The sequence below is a fragment of the Rhinocladiella mackenziei genome (genome assembly GCF_000835555.1).
Source record: "Rhinocladiella mackenziei CBS 650.93 unplaced genomic scaffold supercont1.9, whole genome shotgun sequence".
In the NCBI taxonomy this organism is placed as follows: Eukaryota; Fungi; Ascomycota; class Eurotiomycetes; order Chaetothyriales; family Herpotrichiellaceae; genus Rhinocladiella; species Rhinocladiella mackenziei.
This window is the reverse complement of record NW_013550596.1, coordinates 736,538-762,433: the sequence shown is the minus strand read 5'-3', so window position 1 is coordinate 762,433 and position 25,896 is coordinate 736,538. Positions and strand designations below refer to the sequence as shown.

Genomic DNA, 25,896 nt, shown 5'->3' with positions numbered 1-25,896 from the left:
GGAGGTGCCATCTCCACCAAGAGAAAACAGCCTCTAAAGACGGCGTTTTCATGGACCATGGGGGCGTTGATTGGCATGTTAGCTTCTCCACCGGAAGTGAGTCTCGCAACTGTTTTTGGGCAGGCCAGCTTCCGGCCTGTAATTATTTCTACCTTGACTTTTCAATCCAGGTGGACTATGGCGTGGTCCAACAGGTTTTTTTTTTTTTTTTTTTTTTTTTAAAGGACAGCGTGGGAATGGGCATATTGCGGCGTCATTTCATTACACACACGATCAGATTGAACGGCACCAATTTTTTTGATGAAGAGACGGTCGAGCTTACCACAGGTTGGACATGAAAGATACCCGTCATGACAGGATCATGGATCAGAGCTGGCGCCATGGTTCAAGGCTTCAGGCATGCAGCGTGGCAATCTGTTGTGTTTTTCGTGCTCTTTCTCAAGAATTCTGAAAGGCACGAGTGTTGAGAGTTTACAATTGATCGGTCTCTTTGCCGAATGGATACTTGGTCTGAATGGCATTCAGCAATGGAAGATTGATAAGAATGACAAGATGAAATCTCTACCATAACTGCCTCTTTTTTTCCTTTTGAGCATGCAATGTGCCAGACTACTATGGAACGTCACCCACAGGAGATAATGACTTCCTCAAACCCGCTGGAACTAGGTTGATTTGTTTTTACTCTGGCAAGAAAGAGACGAATGCTCTTTATGTGGCATCGTCGAGAACAAATCAAGAATGCGTGGGGAGGTGAAGCATTTTGATGCCGGTTCTTGCTTGGATTCAGCCTTGTCCCATATGATTGGAATATTCTCTGCTTTGTGAGGTTCCTGAAGGATATTGCTATCATCACAGAGTATATCATCCGAGACCGGCTGCAGTCGCCCGCTTGCTGGAAGCGGCAACAGACTTCTCGCGGCCCATTTTAGTCCCGTGTGACGATGCTTCTCGAGGATGACAATCGACAGGGACATCGATCGCTGAATAACCTCGGATCTGACTGTAAGGTGTAAGATAAGAAGTCATGCTCAGGTACTCCGTAAGACTTTGGACCCCAATGGGCTCGCCGCACTTGCCCCATTTGGCCCCCATCTAAGTTTGTACTCGGCCGTTTGGGTCTGGGTCTCCGAATCCACCTTGCCTGGTTCCCGTGGCTGGCGCACTGGCACGAGACCTACCACCGACCAACTTCATTCCCTCCTTTCGGTTTCACGGGCTGACTACATCTCTGCTGGATTGTGGTGGCTATAGATGAAGCCATCCGTACGGTCTCTTTCAAGACTTCAAGTGGTTCGTTCTAGGATTCTCCCCGTCTTCAAGCAAGGTCTTGCTTCGGCCTGCCGACATCGATCATTTCAGAGCAAAAGCCCCCCAGGATCTGTGCTACAACTACCAAAACGGTGTCGTATTTTCCCTTCTACGTCCCAGATTGATCCCTCGCAATTCTTCCCGCGAACAAGTCCTAGCAACATGTGTCGATTTGCTTCCGATTCGCCTGGAGCGGTCAATGCCCAATCCCGAGTTGTCCTTCCGACCAATGTCATTCCCAAACACTACGATGTGACCCTCGAGGTTGATTTCAGCAAGTTTATTTTCGAGGGCACCGTCGTCATCGACCTGGACGTCGCAAAAGACAGCAGTTCCATCTCGTTAAACACCCTGGACCTTGACATTCATACCACAACTGTTCATGCGGATGGTGCCCTGGTTACTTCATCTCCCTCCCTCTCCTACGACGCAGACACGCAGACAACAACCATCGAGCTTGGGAACCACATTTCAAAAGGTCAAAGGGTCCAATTGAAGCATACGTACACGGGTCAGTTGAATGACAAGATGGCTGGCTTCTACAGGTCCAAGAGGAGGGATGGGAAGTATCTGGCTGTCACTCAGTTTGAAGCAACTGATGCGAGACGAGCTCTCCCTTGTTTCGACGAGCCTGCCCTGAAGGCCGAATTCACGGTCACCCTGATCGCGGACGAAAACATGACTTGTCTGTCGAATATGGATGTGGCTTCCACAGAGATAGTGGATTCCCAAATCGCTGGTGGAAAAAGAAAGGCCGTCAAATTCCATCGCTCCCCTCGCATGTCGACATATCTCTTGGCATTCATCGTGGCAGAACTCAAATGCATCGCTACGGATAAGTTCCGACTGCCCATCAAAGTTTGGATGACGCCCGAACAGGACGAAGATGATGGAAGATTTGCTCTGGACGTCGCCGCTAAAACTCTAGCGTTCTACGAAGAAGCATTCCAGGCACCGTACCCTTTGCCAAAGATGGACATGGTTGCCATCCCGGACTTCGCTGCTGGCGCGATGGAAAACTGGGGTCTGGTGACGTACCGCGTCGTGGATCTCCTCTTCGACCAGAAATCGGCAGGCGCGGCCACCAAAGAACGAGTAGCCGAGGTCGTGCAGCACGAATTAGCTCATCAATGGTTCGGCAATTTGGTCACCATGGATTTCTGGGACGGTCTCTGGCTCAATGAAGGCTTTGCGACTTGGATGAGCTGGTACAGCTGTAACGAATTCTATCCCGAGTGGAAAGTCTGGGAAACGTTCGTCATCGACACTTTACAAGGGGCGCTGGGCCTCGATGGTTTACGGAGCTCTCACCCCATTGAAGTACCGGTGCATCGCGCGGAAGATATCAACCAGATATTTGATGCCATCTCCTACTCCAAGGGATCGGCGGTCCTGAGGATGATCTCCAAGTATCTTGGCGAAGAAACCTTCATCGAAGGTGTGAGAAGGTATATTAAGAAGCATGCGTGGGGTAACACCCAGACTAGCGACCTGTGGGATGCACTTGGTGATGCCAGCGGCAAGGACGTCGCACACGTTATGGACATCTGGACCAAGAATATTGGTTACCCCGTGGTGACGGTTACGGAAAACGAAAAGGAGTCGAGCATTACTGTCAGGCAAAGCCGTTTCCTCAGGACAGGTGACGTCCAGCCGGAAGAGGACACGGTCCTTTACCCTGTCATTCTCGGCCTCAGGACCAAAGACGGTGTGGATGAGAACTTAATGCTTACTGAACGCGAGCAAACATTCACGATCAAGGGCGGCTTGGACTTTTTCAAACTCAATGCCGACCATTCGGCACTGTACCGAACCAGCTACACGCCACAACGACTGGCGAAGCTTGGTGAAGCGGCTCAAAAGGGTCTTCTCTCGGTGGAAGACCGAGCGGGTATGATTGCTGATGCTGGAGCTCTTGCCGCCAGCGGCTACGGCAAGACTTCGGGTATTCTCAGCCTTCTGCGATCATTCAACACCGAGACGCAGTTTGTCGTGTGGAATGAGATTCTCACCCGAATCAACGCGCTTCGAAACACATGGATATTTGAGGATGAAGCCGTCAAAGATGCTCTCAAGGCATTCCAACTGAATCTCTGCTCGGCAAAGGCGCACGAACTGGGTTGGGAATTTTCCGATGATGAAGATCATGTTCGGAGTCAGTTCAAGAGCTTGATGTTCGGTTCTGCGGGTCTTGCTGGGGACGACAAGATCCAGGCAGCCGCGAAAGAAATGTTTGCCAAATTCATGGCGGGTGATTATACAGCGATCCACCCGAATCTACGGGCCTCCGTCTTTGCGATGGCGGTGCGCGATGGTGGAGTCAAAGAATGGGAAGCCCTCGTGGCCCGATACCATTCGGCTCCTACTTCGGAGGAGAAGAACACGTGTTTACGAAGCCTGGGCCGGGCTAAAAGTCCGGAATTGATCAAGAGAACACTGGATTTGGCCCTGGGCGGGGAAGTCAAGATGCAAGACGTGTATATGCCCATTGGTGGATTGGGAACCACGTCAGAAGGTATCGAAAAGCGATGGGAGTGGATGTGCGACCACTGGGACGAATTGGTGAATAAACTACCGCCCAGTATGACAATGCTGAGCAGTGTGGTCAGCATCTGTGTGGCCGGATTTACGCATGAAACCCAATTGGCCAAGGTGGAGGCCTTCTTCAAGAGCAAAGACAACAAAGGATACGACCGGAGCCTCCAACAAAGTCTCGACAGTGTTAGAGCCAAGGCGAATTGCTTGAAGAGGGATGGGGATGATGTTCTCGGATGGCTCCAAGAGAATGGGTATTTGGGGAAGGAGAAGAATACCGGTGGCAAGCTATGAGGCTGGACGATGATAGGGGTTACTCGGAAGGAGGGGTGCCAACTAGATGTGCATGGCCAGGATCATATGAGTAGAATACAGTAGATCTCACGGGGGCAGGCAAGATGCTCCGGCCGTGGGGATGTCGAGAGGATCCTCAGTACAATACATACAGCCAGGTGGACTGACTGTGATAGATCTTCTCAGCCTTTTTGCCCGGAACGAGGTTTTCAGACAAGTGGCTCGATTCGGATGCCGCTTCTGCCAAGCCCCAGCATTCATACAGCGACGTGCCACTCTCTCGCTATTCGGCCAATCACGCCGCCGGGGTACCTGACCATTTTATTTTCCGGACCACACAGCAAGAGCTATTAATTTCATTGCTAATCCATTCTTTTCATTGAGCGACATCACACTCGCTTCTACTCGTCGTCCTCCCTCTGTCTACCGGTTTTGCCAGCTCCCCGCCATGGGGCTCCTCGCAACCCTCGCCGCGCCCGTTGAGCAACTGCTCAGCACTCTCCCTGTCTGGCAACTCGTCCTCCTCGGTTTCACCGCGTTCCTCGCCCTGTCCATTGTCCTCCACGTCACACGACAACTTCTGTTCAAAGACAGGAATGCCCCGCCGGAGGTGTTCTCTCTTTTTCCCGTGATCGGCAGCACGTACGTTGTCTCTGCAATGCCCTCATACATTTCCGTGGTGAAACGGTGGGACATACGTTGACTGGGTGGATTTGATACAGAATATGGTACGGCATGGATCCATTCGATTTCTTCTTCGCCTGCAAGGAAAAATACGGCGACGTTTTTACCTTTACCCTCCTCGGCAGAAAAGTCACCGTGTGCTTGGGAACCAAAGGGAACGAGTTTATTTTGAATGGCAAGTTGAAGGACGTCAGCGCGGAAGAGATCTACACTGGCTTGACCACTCCGGTGTTCGGAGAGGGTGTCGTGGTATGTCGGGATGGAATGGATCTGAGAAGATGGATCTGACTTGTGGCATAGTATGATTGCGACAATGCCAAACTGATGGAACAGAAGAAATTCGTCAAGTTTGGCCTGACTCTGGACGCTTTCAAGTCTTATGTCGATTTGATCTCCGCCGAGACGAAACAGTTTGTGGAGCAAGGCACTCCGTTCCACGGTTCGGCTGGCACGGTCGACATTGTTCCGGCCATGGCGGAACTGACGATCTACACGGCATCACGATCACTTCAAGGGAAAGAAGTGCGAGCCAAATTTGACTCCACTTTTGCCGACTTGTACCACGATTTGGACATGGGATTTGCACCCATCAACTTCATGCTTCCCTGGGCGCCTCTTCCCCACAATCGCAAACGAGACTACGCTCAGAGAAAGATGACCGAGACCTACATGGAAATCATCCAGGAACGACGAGCGGCGGGTGGAAAGCGTGTCAAGGGAGAAGAAGACATGATTTGGAACTTGATGGGATGTGTGTACAAGGATGGCACACCGGTCCCGGACAAGGAAGTGGCACATATGATGATTGCGTTGCTCATGGCCGGCCAACATTCGTCGTCGTCGACGTCCAGCTGGATCTTGCTTCGACTGGCCACACGACCAGATATCCAGGAAGAATTACTGGCGGAACAGAAGAGGGAATTGGGAGAGGATTTGCCTCCTCTGACCTACGAATCACTCCAGAAATTGACCTTAAACGCCAAGGTGGTCAAAGAGACATTGAGGTTGCACTCCCCGATTCACAGCATCATGCGAAAGGTCAAGTCTCCATTGGCTATCGTGGCCAATACCCCGACCACCACCAAGACGTATATGATCCCCACCACCCATACTCTGATGTCCGCTCCCGGGGTAACATCTCGAGAGGCTGAATACTTCCCTGACCCCATGACGTGGGAGCCACATCGGTGGGATGAAGGACATCCTCTGGCTTATACTCGGATGGGATTGGAGAAGGAAGAATTCGAGGATTATGGCTACGGCATGATCAGTAAGGGTGCATCATCGCCATATCTACCTTTTGGAGCTGGACGACATCGATGCATTGGAGAACAATTTGCATACGTCCAATTAGGAACCGTGTTGGCGACAATGGTCCGGTTGGTCCGATTCCGTAACCAAAAGGGTACGAGTCTGGTGCCGACGGACTATTCGAGTTTATTCTCCCGACCCATTGCTCCAGCGGTCGTGGAGTTTGAAAAGAGGTCGGCGAAGAGTGAAAATAGAGGGTGATTCATTGTAGGTAGTAATGATTAGAACTTGTTGTATAGGCGCGTCCCTCTTCCAGGCGTTCCGGGGAAATGATGCGAACAGTGTGACAACCTGAACATTGACAATTTGATCTTTTCCCAAATCAGAGTCTTGGTCTTCCGATTCTGCTCCTGATGTATCATGTAGAGAGTACTGGAGGGTTCTGGAGGAATTCTGAGAGTGTGTTCGGGAACAGATAGAACGTGCTCCCGTGTTAGTATGCGACAGGGCCTCTCGGACCCGGAGCGAGAAGAAGCCGGGTCCCACTCGCCTGGACAAAGCTTGGCCTTCGCGGCCTGATATTCTGTCCGCCCCTGGATTGTCTCATACCTCGCCCTATCCCTCAATCGGTGATCGGTCGTCTCGATCACGAATACGAAGCCTTGTTTGTTGGGAATCGCGCACGTCATCACGCACAGTAACGCGACAAAGACTAACGCTTTCTCGATACTGAAAACCAGAGGAATGTGAAGCAGCCGGCGCCAAGTCAATTGCTGCCTGGAAATCCTCGTATTGTGGATGTCAAAAGTGAGAGTGCAAGAGACCAAAACAAGCGATCGGAACGAGCACGCGGATGGATTTAGTGATGGAGACCAAAAACTTGATAACAATTTGCCCAAGCAATGATTGGCGTGGTGCTTTACTGGTCTTCAGCTTCGGTAACCTTTGCATCCAGACTCCGTCACCTCACTCCAAACACATGAGAGCCCAATTCCTTTTTTTGCATTTTCGTATTCTCCTCAGCTCTCTCTTACCTGAATCTTTCTTTGTATATACTTTCGCTCAGAGACTCCCCCAAGTCTTCTTATTCAGGCTCTTTCATTCATCTTCCGCAGCCTTGTTTAATTCATTCACATTCATTCCACTTTGTAACAATACCTTGACGATTCCTCCTATCTCGAGGACCCATCTCCCCAACGAACCACGGCCATACAGCATTCCCCCCCTCCATGGGCTTCTTCACCAAGAAAGAACCAGCCCCGACCAACAATGTCAAGTCCGAGGCGACGACCGTCGTGCCTAGCCAAAATGGCTCCAACACCAATCTCGAAAAGAATATGCCACTGGAGACATCGGTCGCAGACAAGGCTGAGGACGGATTAGAGAAACAGATTGTAACAGAACCGTTGTCCAATACAGAATCTTCTTCGGACGTTGAGATCCAGAACGAAAAAGACCACCTGGACCAAATCGCGCCCAATGCCGAAGACGACGAAGCGGTCTATCCGAGTGGCATCACGCTGGCGCTCATCTCTCTCGCTCTCTGTCTGGCCGTCTTCTTGGTGGCCCTGGACAATACCATTATTGCCACGGCCATCCCCAAAATCACGGATCGATTTAATTCTTTGGGTGATGTCGGGTGGTATGGCTCAGCCTATCTCCTCACCACTTGCGCCTTGCAGTTATTCTTTGGAAAGTGAGTCTCTTCTCTCTGCTCGGGAGCATTCTACTCAACCCCGTCCCAGATTGTTCACCTTCTACTCCATCAAGACGGTGTATTTGGGTTCCATCGTCGTCTTTGAAGTGGGTTCCGCGGTCTGTGGTGCGGCACCTTCCTCGGACGCTTTGATTGTTGGCCGTGCCATTGCTGGTGTTGGCTCCGCGGGTATCTTCGCCGGCTCCCTGGTGATCATTGCCTACACCGTCCCTCTGGTCAAACGACCCATCTATACTGGTATTGTGGGTGCCATGTATGGCATCGCATCGATCGCTGGGCCGTTACTCGGTGGAGCTTTCACTGACGGCCCCGGCTGGCGTTGGTGCTGTACGTTTGTTGCTGAATCGCCTTTCCGGTGACCTTGACTAAACATATGACCAGTTTACATCAACCTGCCTCTCGGCGCCGTCACCTTGTTCGTGATTTTCTTCTTCTTCCATTCCCCCAAGAGGAAGGCCGAACAAAAGGTGCCCTGGAAGGAGAGAGTCCATCAACTTGATCTTGGCGGGACTTCCCTGTTCATTGTTGATATTGTCGTCTGCTTGCTCGCTCTTCAATGGGGTGGTTCCACGTACGCATGGTCTAATTGGCGGATTATCCTCTGTCTCACTCTCTTCGGAGTTTTGACCATTACCTTCGTCATCGTCCAATATTTCATGAAGGAATTCGCCACAATCCCTTTCAACATCATCAAGCAACGCAGTGTTGCTTCGGCAACCTGGTTCGCCTTCGCTCTCGGTGGCGCTTTCTTCGTCCTCATCTATTGGGTTCCCATTTGGTTCCAGGCCATCAAGGGGGCTTCGGCCTTCAAATCCGGAATCATGTGTCTCCCTATGGTTCTCTCACTGGTCATTGCCAATATTTTTACAGGGGTGGGCACCACCGTCATTGGATACTATACCCCGTTTTATTACCTCAGTGTCCTCCTCTCCGCCGTCGGCGCGGGTCTCCTCACCACCTTCGAAACCACCACGGGTCATGAGAAGTGGATCGGCTATCAGATCGTCTACGGCTTTGGCGTCGGCTTTGGCATGCAACAAGCCTTGATAACCGTGCAGGCGGTACTCCCTCTCAAGGACGTTCCGACGGGAACTGCTTTGGTCATGTTCATGCAAACCTTTGGCGGTGCCCTCTTTGTGTCGGTTGCTCAGAATATCTTCAACAATCGTCTCGCCACCGAGATTGTCAAGGAAGCACCGAGCATTGACCCAGCCATCATCCTCCACGTCGGTGCTACGTCCCTTCAAGACCAGATTCCTCCGCAGATTCTCCCGGCTGTTCAGGTGGCATATAACAAAGCTCTGACGAATACCTGGTACATCGCCGTCGCCATGGCCTGTCTAACGGTCTTTGGTGCCATCTTTGTCGAGTGGAAGTCTGTCAAAGGCATGAAACCGGGAGCGGTGGCGGCCTAGAAGGCTCTTGTGGTTCTGTCATTGCCCTTGTTCTCGTTGTATTGCATTTACATTGCATTCGTTTTCAGTGGAGCGAAACACACCAATGTTGGCCTAGAACATGTAAACGGTTGAGTTGTTGGTCACCGGAGCCGGCCCCAATTCTGTTGGATATCCTAAAAAAGAGTTTTGCCTGAAAGTTGCGGTGATGATCTTTCGAGCGTCCACTGTATGATATAATGTCTTATGAATGCAATCTACTGGATTGATTGCAGTCTTTGACCAAGTTTCCCAATCGAATCACTCCTCACTATAAATAATTCAACGAGCCTAATTTCATACGAAAGATATCCAAAACGTTCAAATCACTACTCTCACCTTGACTTTTCGGCCTTTTTTTTTTTTTTTCAGGGCAAAGAGCTCAACACATAATACCAAACTCGAACTCGACCTCTCGGAGTTGTGTCTCTGATTCCGTTTATCTCACCTCAAAAACTCCAAGCATCATTGTGCAACAGGTTTACATCGTCATGACGTTCATCGGGGTTACCACGCACACAGAGATCGAACATTATCTGACGCTTTGGGCATCGATACCGCGTCCGTTGGTGCCATAACGGTGAATCCGTCGCGCCTCATGGATCATGGGGGAAGTATCATCGAAGAGAACAAAGAGAATACTGACCAGGAGAAAACGAAGAAAGGGGACTTTATAGAGTAAGTACGCACTGTATGCCTTTCAATCTCAATGGTATTACGCCTTGGTGTAATGTGGATTTACCGTCAGACTACGAAGCGTACAAGCCTTGGCGTCACCACATGACACGGTAATCCTGTTGCACAATCACGTGACACTTTGCTTGGCAATATCACGTGAGGAATTTGGCTTGGCAACTGAGTCTTGCTCTCTTGTTAGATAGAAAAACAACGCATTCCTTCTCTGGACTCCACAGTCTATCATCTTCGAGGCTAAACGATGTTTTCGTGCTAGCCGTCGCTACAAGAGCAACTACTTGAGAAAATGGCGCAGAGCGGAGCAAGTATACGCGGGGGCGTCAGAGTGACAAGTTGCCATGTGGAGAACACGTCTCCCTCGTGCATGCGGATCTGATCATTGCCGCGGACGGGACTCATGTAAAGTTAAACGCCTGATCAAAGACACAAGTCTATGTGATTCGACATACTTACATGCGTTGTGCGGCATCTCCCCCCGCCCCACAGCCCTTCCCTCTGCTTCAGTGGGCCATGGATGCCTGCGCTTTACCACACCGAAGGAAATTGTCCTTGACGACCCTGGCGCATCACAGATCATCAATGATGACTTCCACATGTTTGGTAGCAGAGTTGTGCTGGGAGTGTATTGGGTTTGGATATCACTCTGCTCTCTCTATAGCTTGTCTCAGGCGATGGTTGACTACTTTGTATAGATATCAGATAGACATTGAATTCCGGTCGCATACAGATTTGAATATTCTATCCTCAGACCGTGGTGTTCGGACCTTCTTGGAGTTCGGAGGGTGTGGTGAGAGCCGTAAATGCTGGGAAACACGGAGAAAGGATTTCTCCTGATTCCAACGAGGCTGAAGGCCTTTCGACCCCCGGCCTGGGCGAGTCTGCCCTTCTAACAAAGCCGGCACATGGCCTGTAAATGGCCTGCGCAAGCCGTGCCTTTGGTATGCGAGCTAAAAAGTCTCTCAGCACGCTGCGTTCTGAGTCTGATTCCATCTGTCGCGGATGACGTGTCAATTGTTTCAAACATGTAAGGTTTTCGAAGGGCAGATCCGACTTCAATAAGATAGAGCGTCTTGTTCATGCACCAATGTCTGTGGCGAAGGTTGACTTTTCGGCGAATGTCGAGAAATCAAGGATGAGTGCACGTATCCCATTGCACAACTGTTCCTCTACTCAAATGCAGTCACCATGCTCTCCTGCACCTAGTTCGGCCTGACTTTGACTGATGTCGAAGGCACGGCAGGAAATATCATTTGGCAAGGTGAATGCTAATCCTACCCCCGCTTGATTCGTTTTGTTTGGTTGAAGCGTTACACCTGCAGATTGACTAACATTTGCTCGACCAGAATGAAAGTCTGGTTCGCGTGGTCCGCAAAAAGGCAACCCCGGCTATGTTCTTGTGGCGCATTCCCAGTTAGGTCTAGCGTGATGTGTCGCAGGCTTCAAGGCCTATGGATCCCTGAGGCTTCAAGACCTGATCCCTCAGGCTTCAAGATCTGATCCCTTCCCAACACGGCAGATAAGTACTACAAAAACCTGTAGCTCCCACCATCAACCTCGAGTCTCTCGCCTAAAGAACTTCGACTACCTTCATTCCAATTCAATCGTCCGATTACCAAGTCTTCCCCACAACAAAAATTCCTACAATGTCCCAAACCATCATGTTCGCCGACGAGGTCATAGCCTCATTGGCCAAACTCCCTTTCTACTTCGTGTGTGCCTTCTTCCTCGGCGGCGTCGTCATGGGCGCCTTGTGTGCTGGCTTCTTGTCCCTTTTACTCTGGATCCCCACATCTCTCAAAAATGGTCAGCTTCTTCTATTTTTTTCCTCCGGAATCTGCTGCGTCATGGATTGTAGTTGACGACTGTCACAGTATTGCGTCTCTCCCAGACCTCACCAGCACATTCTCGCGATCACAGCTCTTCAAATAGGAGCCACATTTCCAGCCATTCGTCATGGTCTCCGACAGGCTCAGGCTGGCGCCATGCGAGTACGCGCTCCGGTGACAGCTCACGTCGCGATATCGCTTTTCACTGTCACTGCAACTGCCAATGCAGTGGAGCTCACATCCTGAGTACAGGGGCCTTCTCTAGCAGCGGTTTTTGTAATATTGGAGCCTGGATAGAGAATACGAGCTATCCTGGGGTTGACTTGACTCAGCATTCGACCGCAAGCAGCAACATTATAGATCGACTCAGTATCTCTGGTTAGCCGGTGTACCTTTTCCAAGCATTTACTGTGATGAAGCTGAAGAAAATCCCTAGGGTCTATGGGTGCTGCCGGAGCGTAAAGTCTGAGAATTTCTCTACACTTCGGGCTTCGCTGGAATTTTGGAAGCCGTGTCTGATGGGACAAATTGCCGGGAAACACGGAGGACGAAACATCAATATAACTCTCCCCATCTGGGCTCACTTCCCATTACACTAGGATCGAATGTATTAGGCCCATTTCTCATGAGACTTGGATTGGATGCCTCGAAAATTTCCTGGCTGCCAAATGCCCATAAGGAAGATGATATGCTAGGTCGAGAATTGGTCGAATGTCGCCCGGATGTGGTACAACCGTGCAGCTCCTTATTCACCCGAGTCCGAGATGGATTCAGCATCACTTGGCTCTCTCACCTAAACTCATATCGTTCGCTAATCCATTATCCTCCTGTTCTCTGGAATGCTACTACAGCCGGAGACCAGCCCAATCTCTCAGGAACAACTCGTTGACGAGGTCATCACTCCATGTGTTCTTCCGTTGCAGGAAACCTCTATTTCCATTGAAGCAGGCAAAGTCGGCAATCAAATCACTCTCCCGTTCATGGTCGGAAAGAAATGCGGAGGAATCTGTCAGCAGCAATCTCAGACCACTACAAAGCGATGAGCATATGCCGAAAATTTTGCCAGCAATGGCCTCAGACAGTGACAAAGCCCCCGAAAAAGCCAATCCGCGTATCGGACTCAGCTCAACGTCGATGGTGTCAAAACATCCTGGTTTCTCCCTTGCAAGTCAATCCCCAACAGCTTATTCTTCAACATGCTGGACCATGATGACCGTCCATCATATACTCCTCCACGAGCATCATGACCTTTTTCTGCAATACGCGGTGGCTTCATAGCCTTACATCGGACCCCGTTCCACTTGCTTCTCAGTACCCCACGGTTTCTCCTGTATTACGCCAATTACCCCACTAAGTATGCGATGCCTGCGCGAATGTGGAGACATGGAACACACCCGTTCCTCGAACTCCTCCGTCATCGCCTTCTGTATTCCCTCGAACATATACTTGAGGAACATCTGCTTGGCATATCCAGTGATGGGGCTTCTGATGGAGTCTAACCCTGCCATCCCACGAGACGGGGATCGAGCGCTTGGGAGATTTCGCTCGATATCGGATGGCTATCGAGGAATGTGACATGAGGAGTCGAGAAAAATGGTCGAATGCGGCTCGCATGTGGTAAACCCTACGATTTATTTATTTCTTGAGTGCTCTTAACACCAATCAGATTGAAAAATAGCAGAGTCGCGTGCCGGGGCCTGAGGGTAAGAACGGCCATCATCTCACGAAGATTAGTGGGTAAGCATGCGCGCAGGGAATGATGAGTGTACTGATGGAATTGGTCCGATTCATTCCCTGTCCTAACTATTTCACCGGCACAGATTGGTGCCGGAAGAAGTCCTCGGAATAGGTTGTGGGCAGCACTCCATTCTTCATGGAAAGTCAAGCGGTGGGATTATATCTCGAAATTGACGCCGCAATCCTCGTCTCTCGCAAATACCAGATGAAAACACCATGAAATACCTGCCGACACTTTAATTGCCCTCCTCTCACATCCTGGCAAACTGCCCAGGTGCATTCAATCTGGCTCTCGACTTGGCCACCATCACGGAACCATCCCTACTGCCTTCTCAGCAACATGAAGCTTCATCTCATACGTTCATCCCCTCGATGGCCTGGCAGGCGCCCTGGCTCTGATCCGGCGGCATCGAATGTGCAGCGTCGCCGAGTAGACACGTTCTTCCATCTCTCCAGTGAGAGTGTGGCTGAGGCACGAAGAAACGCCGGTGTTTGATGTCATGGGAATTCTTCAATAGGGCGAGATGGCGCCAGGAGTTCCTCGACGCTCGCTTCATGGTTCCAACCTTCCGATGCGTGATCGCTCTTTGCTGTGGGGAAGAAATAGTAGAATGAGTTGACCTCGCCGCTGCGGCAGGGGGAGTAGACGACCGTCGAGTCCGACTCGCCCCCGATTTCGATGGCTGCATTAGGAGTAAGATCTAGAAGTCCCCCACGGTGGACTTCGGGAAATCGTCTTTGGAATGCGGGTCAAGGCAGCCGACGATCTCCTTCATGCCCTGAGCGCGGCGAAAACAATGATCTATGATCATCCTGTGCCTAAGAATTTTTGTCGTGGCCTTTCTCAGTCGGGAATGGGCATTGCAGATGCAATCTGATTAAGATCGGGGAGTAGTCGGGTGTTGCACGGTGCGTTAGCCGCAGTATCCCGCCTTCTCCTCACTTCGGTGGCTGAACCCTTTGCCGAAATGTCAATCGATGATGCAGCTTCATATTTATCTGACTTGTGTACGAACCATTCAGATTCGAAACAAAAGAATAGAAAGATAATACATGCGGAGTCTCCAGTTTGATAAGCAAGAACCATTGTCGCTCCCAAGATCGGAGGAAAGGACATACTCTACTTCATGCGCCCCCTTTTGGTCTCTCTCACAGTCAAGTCTTTCTTGACAGACACATCATGTTGGGAAAAGTAGCGCTCGAAGAAGCATTTGCTTTACCACGCTTCGCAGAGAAGACAAGGTGGTGGGCATCAATGTTCGCCGTCAACCCGGAAAAGCATACCGTTGAAATCAACGATATCACCGACATTCGAATCAAGTACATGGACCAATATGGCGTGGGATTTCAGATCTTGTCGTACACCGCGCCTGGTGTGCAGGACATCTTCGACAAGAAAGAGGCCGAAGCTCTGGCGGCGGAAATCAATGACTATGTCGCGGAGATGATCAAGCAACATCCAGATCGGCTTGGTGCGTTTGCGTCTGTTGGCCCTTGCCGTGTTTGGAAACATAATGTGAGCTGACATGGTCAGGACTTTGTCAATGCATGATCCTCAGAACGCCGCAGCAGAGCTCCGACGCTGCGTGACGCAGTATGGCTTCAAAGGTGCTTTGGTCAACGACACCCAACGCGCCGGTCCAGACGGAGAGGACATGATTTTCTACGACGCGGCAGAATGGGACGTCTTTTGGTCCACGGTCACCGAGCTCGACGTCCCCTTTTACCTCCATCCACGAAACCCGACAGGCACAATGTACGAGAAACTGTGGGCGGCGAGAAAATGGCTGGTCGGCCCCCCGTTGAGTTTCGCGCAGGGCGTCAGTCTGCATCTCCTGGGCATGGTCACCAATGGTGTCTTTGACCGTCATCCGAAACTGCAGATTGTCATCGGCCATCTGGGCGAACACTTACCTTTCGACCTGTGGCGTATCAATCACTGGTTCGAGGACGTGAAGAAACCGCTTGGTTTGAAAGAGACGTGCAAGAAGACCATTCGCGAGTATTTTGCGCAGAACATCTGGATCACCACGAGTGGTCATTTTTCGACGCCCACCCTACATTTCTGTCTCACGGAAGTCGGGCCTGATCGGATTTTGTTCTCTATTGATTATCCGTTTGAGAAGTATGAGGATGCGTGTGAGTGGTATGACAAGGCGGAGATTAATGAGGTTGACAGGAAGAAAATAGGGAGAGATAATGCAAAGAGGTTGTTTAAATTGGGCGAGTTCAAGGATTGTAATGCATAGGGTGTTTATGTTGTCTGTGGAAGCCCCTAAGGCTCTCAATACGGGCATGGGCAGCCTAAAATCCTACCCCATAACCCTAGCTTCTTTTGGGCGACTAAAGACTAACTGGGCTAGGCCCCCCTCATATCAATCGTTATCGTGCCTAGTATTGTAGATTGCCACCACCACATGTCTTGTCCCTTCGGGGATTGACTAACGAGGTTTACAATTTAGTCACCACTGGCTTCCCCGAGACCGTAACAAAGTATCTGTGTCTCAGTCTTTATGATCAAACTCACGAGGGATGCCTCGACCAAGGGTCCGCCCCGAAGATCGGCAACGAGCTGCCAAAGCCTGTTTACCTTGCAAAGCTTCCAAGAAAAGATGTGACGCCCAACAGCCATGTTCCAACTGTGTCAGACGAAGATCCACCTCTTCTTGCGTGTATGCCGGCTCCATGCACGTCAGGCCTGATGATGGTCGTCGGAAATTCATCAACTCATCAACTCATGAACCGCAGAGTTCCCATGCCTTGTCGGTGGAGGAGTCGGATCCATCGGCGGGAAGTCCTCAATATGCTACTGCGCGACTCCATGAGCCTGCGGCGACGCCTCAACGGCTCACTAGGGGGCGTCTATTACTGAACTCCAAAGGAGAGAAAGGTCGGTAGTACTTTTGACCCACGATACGAATCAAATTAACTGTTGTAGTCTATGTCGGAGAGACGGCTTCTCTTTCATTTCTACAGTTCCTCCGTCATATCATCAGACAGCAGATGGGTCCGTCGATATTCACGGAGAACACTCGCCGAAATGTGATGCTTGAAGTCAACACTCCAGAAGATACGAACAGCCACTTTATAGAAGACGAGATGCAGAAACGACCCTTGGTTGATGTTTACTTTGCTGCGGTACGTCCGGCCTTTTACAACTGTGTGTGTGTGAGAGAGGGGGATTCTAGCTGACAAATATCACAACAGACAAATGGTCTTCTCGATTTATTTTCCCGAGATGAGATTGAAGAACTCCTGACTACGAGAGTTCCCATGAACCATGGTGGTCCCGACTATACCCAAGCGGCTCTTGATCTTATTATTGCCATCGGAGGTCAATGTCGCGCGTCCAGTTCGTTGGATCTCCGATATGCCGTTCGATATTTCTCGCGCGCACAAAAGACCGCTTTTGCCGCTGCTCTTGAAGATCCGTGTCTTGACATGGTTCGATGTTTTCTTCTTCTGGCGTTTTATATGTTTGGCGCTTGTCGACGAAACGCCGCGCTGATGTACCTGGGTGTGGCAAGCCAGGCGTCCACGACATTGGGTCTCCATGTGACTGAACAGTATCGCCATTTCAGTATACGTGATCAGAGCATACGGTGAGCGAGCTGGCACTCTTCTCATTGCCGAGTTCATGCCGGCTAATGAAATGATCAGATTGCGTACCCTCAAAAGCCTTCGAATCATGGACGTTGTTTCTCATTCAATTCTCGGGCGACCATATTCAACCCCGGCCATCCGGATTGATAGTGCCTCATTCAGCAGCATGCATATCCATGTGGGCAAGCCTCGTGATCTCGCATTGAACGCGAGCTTTGGAGCGTCGTCCGTCATTGCCGAGATCATTCAAAGGCTCGACTCGGCGAATTCATGCATCGAACCAGCCGCTGCCGAAAGATTTCTCCGACGTCTCCAAGACTGGAGCTCCAGTCTACCCAGTGATATTCGTCAATTCTCCCAGAATCCCGATTCACCTTTGACACTGCTGGACCGGGAGCAGATCATCGGCAGTATCCACGTGTCCTGTGTCTATTACTTTGCGGTGATGTTGGTGACGCGACCGTTCTTGATCACCCATCTGATGTCACATCTCCCCGGGAACGCGGCGGAGACTCCCGACCCCGTCACCACGTCCACAAAGGATCCGCCCGACGTGGTCAATCTGGCTCAAGCCTGCATCGATTCCGCTATATACATGGCCCAAATGTGTTACGAAGCTCTCCAATCCGGGATCTTGCTGAATAACATGTGCATAATGAAGTGAGTTCGGTCAAACCGTTTTCGAGCCATCTGCTTTTTACAAACTAATCAATGGTTTGGTTTTCCAGGGCATGGATGTTTGCCGCCGGTTTGGTCTTGGGCTTCTCCATGTTTGCACAACGAGAAGCGCGATATGACATGGACGAATCATTCAACGGCGCACGGGAAGTCCTCAAGAAACTCTCTGAACATAGTCCTCAAGCCGAACATTACTATGAGATCCTTACGGGATTTGCAGACGCCATACAGCGGCATCGGCAGCATTTGTCCCGTGAGAAACGTCGATCGAATAATAGGTATGTCAATCAGATACTGACGCTGGATGTGAGTCGTAGCGTCGCGGGATCACAGGCTAGGTTGTCCCCCGGAACGCTTCCCAGGGGTCCTGCGGATGGTGCTTCCACTTCCGAGACGGATCCGACGGCTGGTGCCAGGTTCGGCGAGTTCGACTACCACGGTGGTGCTTCTCATCCCCAATTTCAGATGCCGGACGTGACTCAGTTGCCGATCGAAAGCGGCGGTGGGTTCGATTTTGGTCTGTTTGGTTGGGATAATTTTGCCATGCAGATTTCCGAGAACTTTTCCTTGGATAATGAGAGTGCGTGGAACATGACATGAAACCGGGGGCAGGGAGCATGATCATGGAGAATCTATTGCTGGCACTATCCATGGGCGGCGTGTTGTCGGTCGATTTCCATTCAGGAGAAGCACCTCCATTTTACAACATCGTAACCATCTCGTGGATAATCTCCGCCAACCGATCACCTTTCTCCCACAACTCATCGTGATCACCGTCCGCATGCATTTCAAGGACTTTGAGCCCGGCCGATTTAAACCCCTCTCTCATCCCTTCCAACTGCCGATAGGGCACCAAGGTATCCTCTCCACTCTGGACGAGGACGACTTCCCGCTCTGCCCGTCCCCATTCGTTGGTCCAATCCGACACAGACACTGGGCTCACGTCCTTCCACACCGTCTCGTCCTCTCCAAATGCCCCTTTCGTGAACTCGGCATATATGGGAATTAAATGCGCATGCTTCTCACCCGGATCCTGGATGAGGCCAGGCAAATCATACAATCCGTTCAATCCCAACGCGGCTCTGGGTTTGTCGCCCTTCAGAGCCGAAGCTGCTCCATCTCCCCATCTCGTCGCGTCCATCAGGACCTGAATTGTCAGCGTCGCGCCGCAACTGTGGCCGAGCAGGATATAATTGCCGCCGAATCCCGCTTTGCGCTGGAGAAAAGCCAGGGCATGGAGAACGTCGAGGATGTGCGCCGGATGTCTCGCGGTGCGGCTTCGGTCAGCGGCTCGAGAGGGGTCTTTCGGCGGTGAAGGATCGGTTGGATGGTTGGGGTACGGAGAGAGAGAGTAATTTATCGATGCGAACGCCGCAATTTTGGAGGTTGAAGGGTTGTCCCATTGCGTTCGACCCAGCAAACATCGTATCGTGGGCGTGAATGAGGCCGATGTCACGAGCGGATCTCTCCATGCCCCGCCGTGGATGTAGATTACCCAGAGGCCCCTGATCGAGGAGAGGTTGGCTGGCTCACGGGACGACGACGACGTGGGAATCCAGACGTCCAGGTTCTGGAGTGCATTTGCCTGCTCCGTGTAGGGGACACGGTGTTTATGCCAAGCTAATGGTTTTGAGTTCGGTGGGAATGATTGCCAGGGCACGCTGGACCAGAGGTTTTCGTCGGTAGCCATGACGGAGTTATGAGAAAGGAAGAGGGAAGGAGGAAGAAACTGAACTTTTGGTTTATTTTCAAATAGCCTGGATTGGGTCGATTCAAAACCTCAATGTGATATCGATGACGACGACCCTTCATCCGGGCCTTGGTTGAAGCTGGCTCATATCTTTTGTTGGGTCGATGTTTGAGCAGTGAAATCAATGGCTTGCCAGTAGCATCGACCAGCCAGACTCCAATGTCCAAGGCCGTCAATGTATATATGGCTTGGAAATTTCCTATGCTTTGTCAAAAATTGCATAATCTTCACACTAGGCCGAGGGACATAAAAACGAGTCCAACAGAGGGGCAGAGTGTGTGCGGATGCCGGGCCGATACCCTGATAGCCCTGTTTCACCTTAACGGTTCTCGCTTGGCTAGGGCACCCAGCTTCGAGATAATGGTTACACAACCCGGAAAAATGATTGATAACCGGAATAAAGCGGAGAGCATCAGTTGAGAAGGAAGTTGTACGAGTTTAGATACCACAGAGACTTGCCTAAACACCAATTGAGCCTAGTAGCTCGAAGATTAAGACACGATTCCATTCGAGGTCTGTGGTGCCAAGAATCTCTGCCGGAGGCCGAAGCAATGCCCCTATATCTCAAATGTGTCAATTACTCTCTGCTCTCCAGCTGCGCTAGATCGAAATGAGCGTACGTCGATGAGACTGCAAAGTTTGACATGGGTCTGATTCATAAATAGACAAACTTCTCTAGGGCGCCCAATGAAGCCGAGCGTCCGATTTGGCCGCCTGCTGCAGATGTGCCTAAGGCAACGGAATGTTATTGGCCCCCAACGAAGCAACCCGAATTCGGCTCCATACACAGTCGGCCACATGGACATGGACTTGGTCGGACTTGCCCATGGTGGCCGCCTCGTCTGCTTGGGCCGCCCTTGTCATCAATCGTTCGCCAGCGACGGTTCCTAAAAGTGCCCCCAACGAAGGGCAAGAAGAAGGTATTGTTCGTGTGGTCTTGTGTGAGACTCCTGGTCACATCCGTCCAGAGCTCCTCGAACGCTGACTCCGGGAGACAGTGTAAATGCGGAAACACCCCGATAGGGATCACGACGGCCAATTGTCCGAAATGTCAACACGCAAGGTGTTCAAATTGCAAGACTCAGAAGGTGGTGAGATGACTCGGTATCCAACAGGAAGACACTCACGGCGAGGTTTTTGGCCATCTTCTTTGTACATAGTTCTCGTCGTCGCTTCTGTCGCGGGATCCAAAAAGTTTGCAATGTCCAGTTTGTTGCTTCAAGGCAACAATTTAGTCGCTCTTGGATTGGGCGCTGTCGCGATGATTCGTGGCACGTCCAAACACCAGACTGGGAAGTCCACGTTCTGCACGGGCAGGTTAAGAAGTCCCATCGTTCAACATCCTGCCTCGACTCCAAGCCATGCAGCTCAGTCCTCATATCCTGAATTTCCCTGAACCTTCTCACCTCGTTCCGCATCTAGTCCTTCTCCATGCGTGACATTGTTTCTGGTCTCAACCCTTCCTCAACTGCTTCTACTCGTCCTCCCTGTTGATATTTTCAATCACAGCTGGCAACATGAGGGATCGGGAAAGAAGTGCGGAGAAAGGAACCGGTCTGGGACATGCACCGAAGTCTGGTGGTGTCCTGGACCCCCGTCCCTCCGAATGGGACCAGATTTTCCAGGCTCGTCGAGACATCGCTGGCCTGCGTGGAAGCGAGAACATAACCTGGCTTGAGTGGGAAGCGAAGGCCAAGGTATCGGTCGACGACAACCTCGCTCCTGGTACCGCGCTCCGTGACGAGGAGAGCGATGCCCGAGCTGGGACGGGGGGCGGTGAAGAGAAGAACGTGATTCGAGACTTCATGCAAGATTCCGACAAGTCCGAATTGTGTCAGCCGCAGGCGGACAAGGTGGACGACTTTGCCTGGGGAGGGGATCTGGATTTGTTGGCCGCAGAGACGTGGAAAGGCCCGAGATCCCTCCCCTTCGTCGCTTGGTTGGACGAGAGGAGCTCTGAAGGTGGAGTGGAACGTTCAAGACCCTACCGTGGGCTCTTGACCGCGCATGATCTCCACCGCCAGCTGAAGAAGCCGGTAAGTTGTCTTTCTCCGTACATTGTGTCCCCCAGCCGGGGGGGTAGAATAAGATACGCTAATATGGAAGTTCGAACCAGAGATTTCGGGAGGTCGGATCGGGCCACGAAAATGCTCCGAATACTGATGGTAGCGGAAGCGGGGAAGTGGCGCCCTGCTCAGCCGCCGAAAGGCAACGGGAAGACCAAGAGAAGGATGAGGATGAGCCCGATGCTGAACGACGGCTGATGTGTGTTGGGCCCCCGCCTCATGTGGTTGTTCGCGGGAATATTAACAAACCATTAGATTCGTCAACGATTTAGACTGTTGGACTGTCTATGCGTTAGTCGGGACGGCATCGGTCCACCAACAACCGGCCCTCCGCAGTGCTCTATATAATTACCTAGGGGCTGAAGGCTCCATTGAAGTAACGGTTTCAGTAGGTGAACCCAGCCTGCGAGGCTCCTCCCATGGTTTGGTCCATGGATGCTAAGCACATGTAAGTGATAGTCTGTCGGTTGGCCCACGTTCCAACTAGCATTCCATCTGCCTTACCACGTATGGAGAACCTCGGCAGAGCCATGCCATGACCATCGCTTCGATAAACACGGGGAACCTTTGAGGCACGTGAAAGATGTGTCCTTGCTGAATTGTGAGTGCGACGGATCCAAAGCCTTTATTTACGAGGCACAAATCTCCTGTGTGTTGGCCGGATTCGATGAATGGCGATGGGTTGCCTATTGCTTCGTCGACTCGTACTACGATGGCGAGGACGGCGAAACCGTGCTACAATACCACCGCGACCGCATGAATGGGATGCACGCAGATCCGTTAGAGCATGGCAACGCCGACGCTGAAAAGCCGATCGAGAAGGCCCGAGAATTCTTTTTGAAGGTTTTCAGAATTCGGATCGACCAAGTCAAGAGCGAATGGGAGCTGGTCGTCGACAAAGTCAACAAGAGTATTCGCAAATACGAGCAGGTAAGTCTTCCTGGATCTTCACCTTTTTGCGGACCAGAGTCGGCGAGATTTCTTCATCGTTGAGAAAAGCGGGGGGGGGTTTCCTCTCAACGTCCAAGCTTACTTGCTGACCGGCCGCCTAGAGCCATGAATATCCCTTGGCTCAGCGCTTTTCTGCCCAAGGAGAACTTAAAGAATATGACGAGAGAATTCGGAAGTCGTTCAATTGGGTTACCAAAGCCAGGAAAATCCTCACAATTCTCTTGAATGGCCTATCAAAGACGGTGGACGCCTGGGAACGATCTTCCTCTCATTTTATCGTCAATTTTCGGGATGTCGCGGAGTCGGTCCCTGCTCGCTCTTCGCTCTCTGCCATACAAACAACGTTCGACCGACTGGAGTCGCTGGAAAAAAAACTTGAATTCATGATTACACAATGTCGTGTGTTTGAAAAAGAAGTAAGCGTGCACCTTTTTGTGTGTGTGGGGGGGGGGGGGGGGGAGTGGGAGTTTCGCATATATTTGGCAGGATGGCTGACCAGTATCTTGTATGCCCAGCTCCAATTCTATATCGGTCTTCATGGAAATCAACTGGGGAGCCATCAGCACGATCTGGCTCAAGCAAGTAACGATATGACTCGAGCCAGCTTTGAGTTGGCACAATTTACCCACCAATTGACCAAGGACAATAACCAGGTGACACAAGACAATCAAAGATTGTCGGTCACCATGATGGTAGGCCCATGACTCTCCCGGAAAATGATCCATTTCGGTCTTCTAACAATCCGGCTTCGAAGTGCATCTACCCCGTCGCGTTGACGGCGGGAATCTTCTCGATGAATGCAAGCGTTCTCCCTTTCATACCCCAGTCCTCCGTGTCATTCCTGCTTTTGACGATTGCGTTCGGCCTCCTGGGAGCCGCCATTCATCGTTTCCAGCCACATGAAATTCTGTATCGGCAAAAAGCCCTCGGCCCCTCGGTAAAGCTGTTTTGGTCTGCTAGCTTGAGGACATGTGGTTCCATCGTATTACGCTTCCGTCAATATTATGGATCGAGCGACACCTGGGCAGATGTGGAGACGGAGGGTGGAGAGCCGTCGGGCAGCGAGACCGAACAACGACGATCATCGAATTCATCACTTCCGACCTGAAGCAACTATCTACCATGTCTCATCTTTGCTATGGTTCGTTTTCTGGATGTGGAAGTTCCTTTTCCCCCATCCGGACAATGGCATTTGAAGGTTATAGATGGGTGACGAAGCATAGAGACCGGCATTTTGTTACATTTACTTTGAAATGTCATGAGTCCAGTCACGTCCAGGCTGTGATCAAGTTTTTGACGACGAGCGTGTATTATTCGAGGCCATTGGTGTGCTTCTATCACGCGGAGGAGGTCATGATTATTGGTCGAAGCCACACTTTGCCAAGGGACCTCAAAGATTCCGGTCTCAATCCTCAGTCTGGACGACTATTGAAAAGGGCTGCTTCCGGGGGGATCCAGAGACGGTAACCAAAGGACGCTACCCGAAGACACGGGGTCGATTCAGAGCATGCGGCGGGCACTTCTTTCATCACTGGCAAAGTGGTGAGGTGAATCATCGAACGTCTCGATTCAGCGATCTCAACGTATTGGAGGGAACAACCATATTTGACTGTAGCTTCTCCCACGAATCCGGACCACGGCTCCGTTGTGGGGATCTCTCTGCGACCTTCGGGCACAGCTACCATCGCAACGCTTACGTCCAAAGGAATCCAAGCCGTGCTTGAAGGGCTAAGATTGGGAGGGTCGATCCCATCGCTCACAACCGCCGATGTGGAAAACAGTCCAATGGGTATCTTTCGGTCATTCCTGGCAGAAGCCCTAGCCCAAGTCACCAAAAGTGAGCCGCAAGCAACATACGGCTTGATTCAGTGGAAAACACGCTTTCCATGTCCTATTTAACCAATCCCTGCACTTTACACCACAACGCAGGTGGTCAGGAAAAGTGCCGCCAAATCGAGAGGGTTCTGCCGCTGCTTGAGGTGGCACCTTTCTCTCCATGCCAGGGGAGACCTAATCTGGGACCTCGGTCCAACCCAGCTCGACGAGAATAAAAAAACAGTCATGTTGTGCAGGACATGTTGCTAGCGCTCCGGAGAAGTCGGAGAAGTAATAATTTATGTACATGCTATTTCGTATCCGACTCTCTTGGTACAATGTCGAAACCAGGCGCATTCTTCAACGCTACCATCTAAGGTGCCTGAATGGGAATCCCTCGGAAATACCAAACCAAGCCCCTTGAAAAGCGGTGGCACTTCCACTGTACTCTATATCACATGCGACAGCCATCCAACGAATCATTGCGCATTCATAGGAATAGCCAGGCGGCCAGTCCCACAATACGTTCTCCTGATATTCTTGTCACAACCTCCTGCGATCTCTCTACCTGAGAATACTCCAGAAATCATTCGCCCAGTCCGAAAGATCTGTTGCAGTGAGGATAACGTTGTCTTCTGGCGGTACGGGTGCTCGGAGAAGAAGTTTTTCAAATTCTAGTATCAGAGGCGCTCCAGCGACGGTACATGATGTGGCGGTGCTTTGCTGAATGGTGGTACCTGGCTGAGCGGTGGAATTTGTTGTGGAGGTGGGATTTTGGGTAATGGTAATCTCTTGCATTCTTGTCGGAACTAATGGACTGGGATTCGGGTGTGCTCTAGTAGTCGGCCTCTGTGTAGTGGCTTGAGAAAGGCACCACTTTTCAACCTGCAGCCTCTTCTCTTCTGGCGTTATTGAGATGATAATAACAATTTTCACACTCCCTTCAGAGTTGGCAAGCCACCATCCTGCGTCATGTCTCAGGCGAGCAAGCGTTTCAGACAGTCCAGACTCAAAAACGATTGTGGGCCAATCGGTTTCCTGGCTCCGGGAGCGGGGTTTATTTGCTGCATCTCCCTCCTTGGAGGAGCTAGAGCCGGAGAACCTCGTTCCACCGAGAGGGAACAAGCTTCGCTTCGGTATGCCCATCCCTTCAAGCTTGTGGTTAAGATCATCAGCTAGTGTAAGATGCGCTGCTTCATGTTTCGCGGAGGGCATCAGCTTGACAATCAATAGATCGGTATTCGTGTGATGTGTCATCCGAGTATGCTTTCCTATGCTAGCGCGCTTACGGTCTATCTCAGCAAGATGGCGTTTTGTGACACCTCGAAAAATAAGATACTGCTGATTTGAGCGACCAGCTTGCAACTCGGCAGACTGTGATCTGACATCTTTTTGGAGATTTCGAATTCCGGTAAACCGATGGATAGGAGCCTCCAATAGTCCCTCCATGGGTGAGGTCTCTCTTGATGTACCCGTACTTGAGGAAGATCTTGACATAGTAGCATATGCGGGTGAGGCATCGCAAGATCCGAAGTAAGTAGTCATCTTGTGA

At 51.1% G+C, this 25,896-nt stretch overlaps 8 protein-coding genes across 8 annotated transcripts; 6 read left to right on the top strand and 2 right to left on the bottom strand.

Moving 5' to 3' along the window:
• Positions 1 to 1,470: 1,470 nt before the first annotated feature.
• On the top strand, positions 1,471 to 4,137 carry Z518_10473 (uncharacterized protein; the record flags this gene model as incomplete). The annotated part of the gene is made up of 1 exon (XM_013412016.1): positions 1,471 to 4,137. One exon carries the CDS (start codon positions 1,471 to 1,473, stop codon positions 4,135 to 4,137), a length of 2,667 nt encoding a protein of 888 aa, XP_013267470.1.
• A 448-nt stretch (positions 4,138 to 4,585) lies between these two features.
• On the top strand, positions 4,586 to 6,333 carry Z518_10472 (uncharacterized protein; the record flags this gene model as incomplete). The annotated part of the gene is made up of 3 exons (XM_013412015.1): positions 4,586 to 4,779; positions 4,860 to 5,070; positions 5,122 to 6,333. The coding sequence occupies 3 exons, from the start codon at positions 4,586 to 4,588 to the stop codon at positions 6,331 to 6,333; spliced, it is 1,617 nt and encodes a 538-aa protein (XP_013267469.1).
• A 968-nt stretch (positions 6,334 to 7,301) lies between these two features.
• Z518_10471 (uncharacterized protein) lies at positions 7,302 to 9,204 on the top strand (the record flags this gene model as incomplete). The annotated part of the gene is made up of 3 exons (XM_013412014.1): positions 7,302 to 7,768; positions 7,818 to 8,116; positions 8,171 to 9,204. 3 exons carry the CDS (start codon positions 7,302 to 7,304, stop codon positions 9,202 to 9,204), a joined length of 1,800 nt encoding a protein of 599 aa, XP_013267468.1.
• A 5,457-nt stretch (positions 9,205 to 14,661) lies between these two features.
• Z518_10470 (2,3-dihydroxybenzoate decarboxylase) lies at positions 14,662 to 15,730 on the top strand (the record flags this gene model as incomplete). Its single annotated transcript, XM_013412013.1, has 2 exons — positions 14,662 to 14,963; positions 15,016 to 15,730. 2 exons carry the CDS (start codon positions 14,662 to 14,664, stop codon positions 15,728 to 15,730), a joined length of 1,017 nt encoding a protein of 338 aa, XP_013267467.1.
• Positions 15,731 to 16,013: 283 nt separating this feature from the next.
• On the top strand, positions 16,014 to 18,362 carry Z518_10469 (uncharacterized protein; the record flags this gene model as incomplete). Its single annotated transcript, XM_013412012.1, has 5 exons — positions 16,014 to 16,371; positions 16,420 to 16,619; positions 16,689 to 17,083; positions 17,142 to 17,744; positions 17,813 to 18,362. The coding sequence occupies 5 exons, from the start codon at positions 16,014 to 16,016 to the stop codon at positions 18,360 to 18,362; spliced, it is 2,106 nt and encodes a 701-aa protein (XP_013267466.1).
• Positions 18,363 to 18,462: 100 nt separating this feature from the next.
• On the bottom strand, positions 18,463 to 19,452 carry Z518_10468 (uncharacterized protein; the record flags this gene model as incomplete). The annotated part of the gene is made up of 1 exon (XM_013412011.1): positions 18,463 to 19,452. The coding sequence occupies one exon, from the start codon at positions 19,450 to 19,452 to the stop codon at positions 18,463 to 18,465; it is 990 nt and encodes a 329-aa protein (XP_013267465.1).
• A 1,577-nt stretch (positions 19,453 to 21,029) lies between these two features.
• Z518_10467 (uncharacterized protein) lies at positions 21,030 to 22,571 on the top strand (the record flags this gene model as incomplete). Its single annotated transcript, XM_013412010.1, has 4 exons — positions 21,030 to 21,548; positions 21,629 to 21,777; positions 21,834 to 21,966; positions 22,038 to 22,571. The coding sequence occupies 4 exons, from the start codon at positions 21,030 to 21,032 to the stop codon at positions 22,569 to 22,571; spliced, it is 1,335 nt and encodes a 444-aa protein (XP_013267464.1).
• A 2,337-nt stretch (positions 22,572 to 24,908) lies between these two features.
• Z518_10466 (uncharacterized protein) lies at positions 24,909 to 25,841 on the bottom strand (the record flags this gene model as incomplete). Its single annotated transcript, XM_013412009.1, has 1 exon — positions 24,909 to 25,841. One exon carries the CDS (start codon positions 25,839 to 25,841, stop codon positions 24,909 to 24,911), a length of 933 nt encoding a protein of 310 aa, XP_013267463.1.
• Between the last annotated feature and the right edge of the window lie 55 nt (positions 25,842 to 25,896).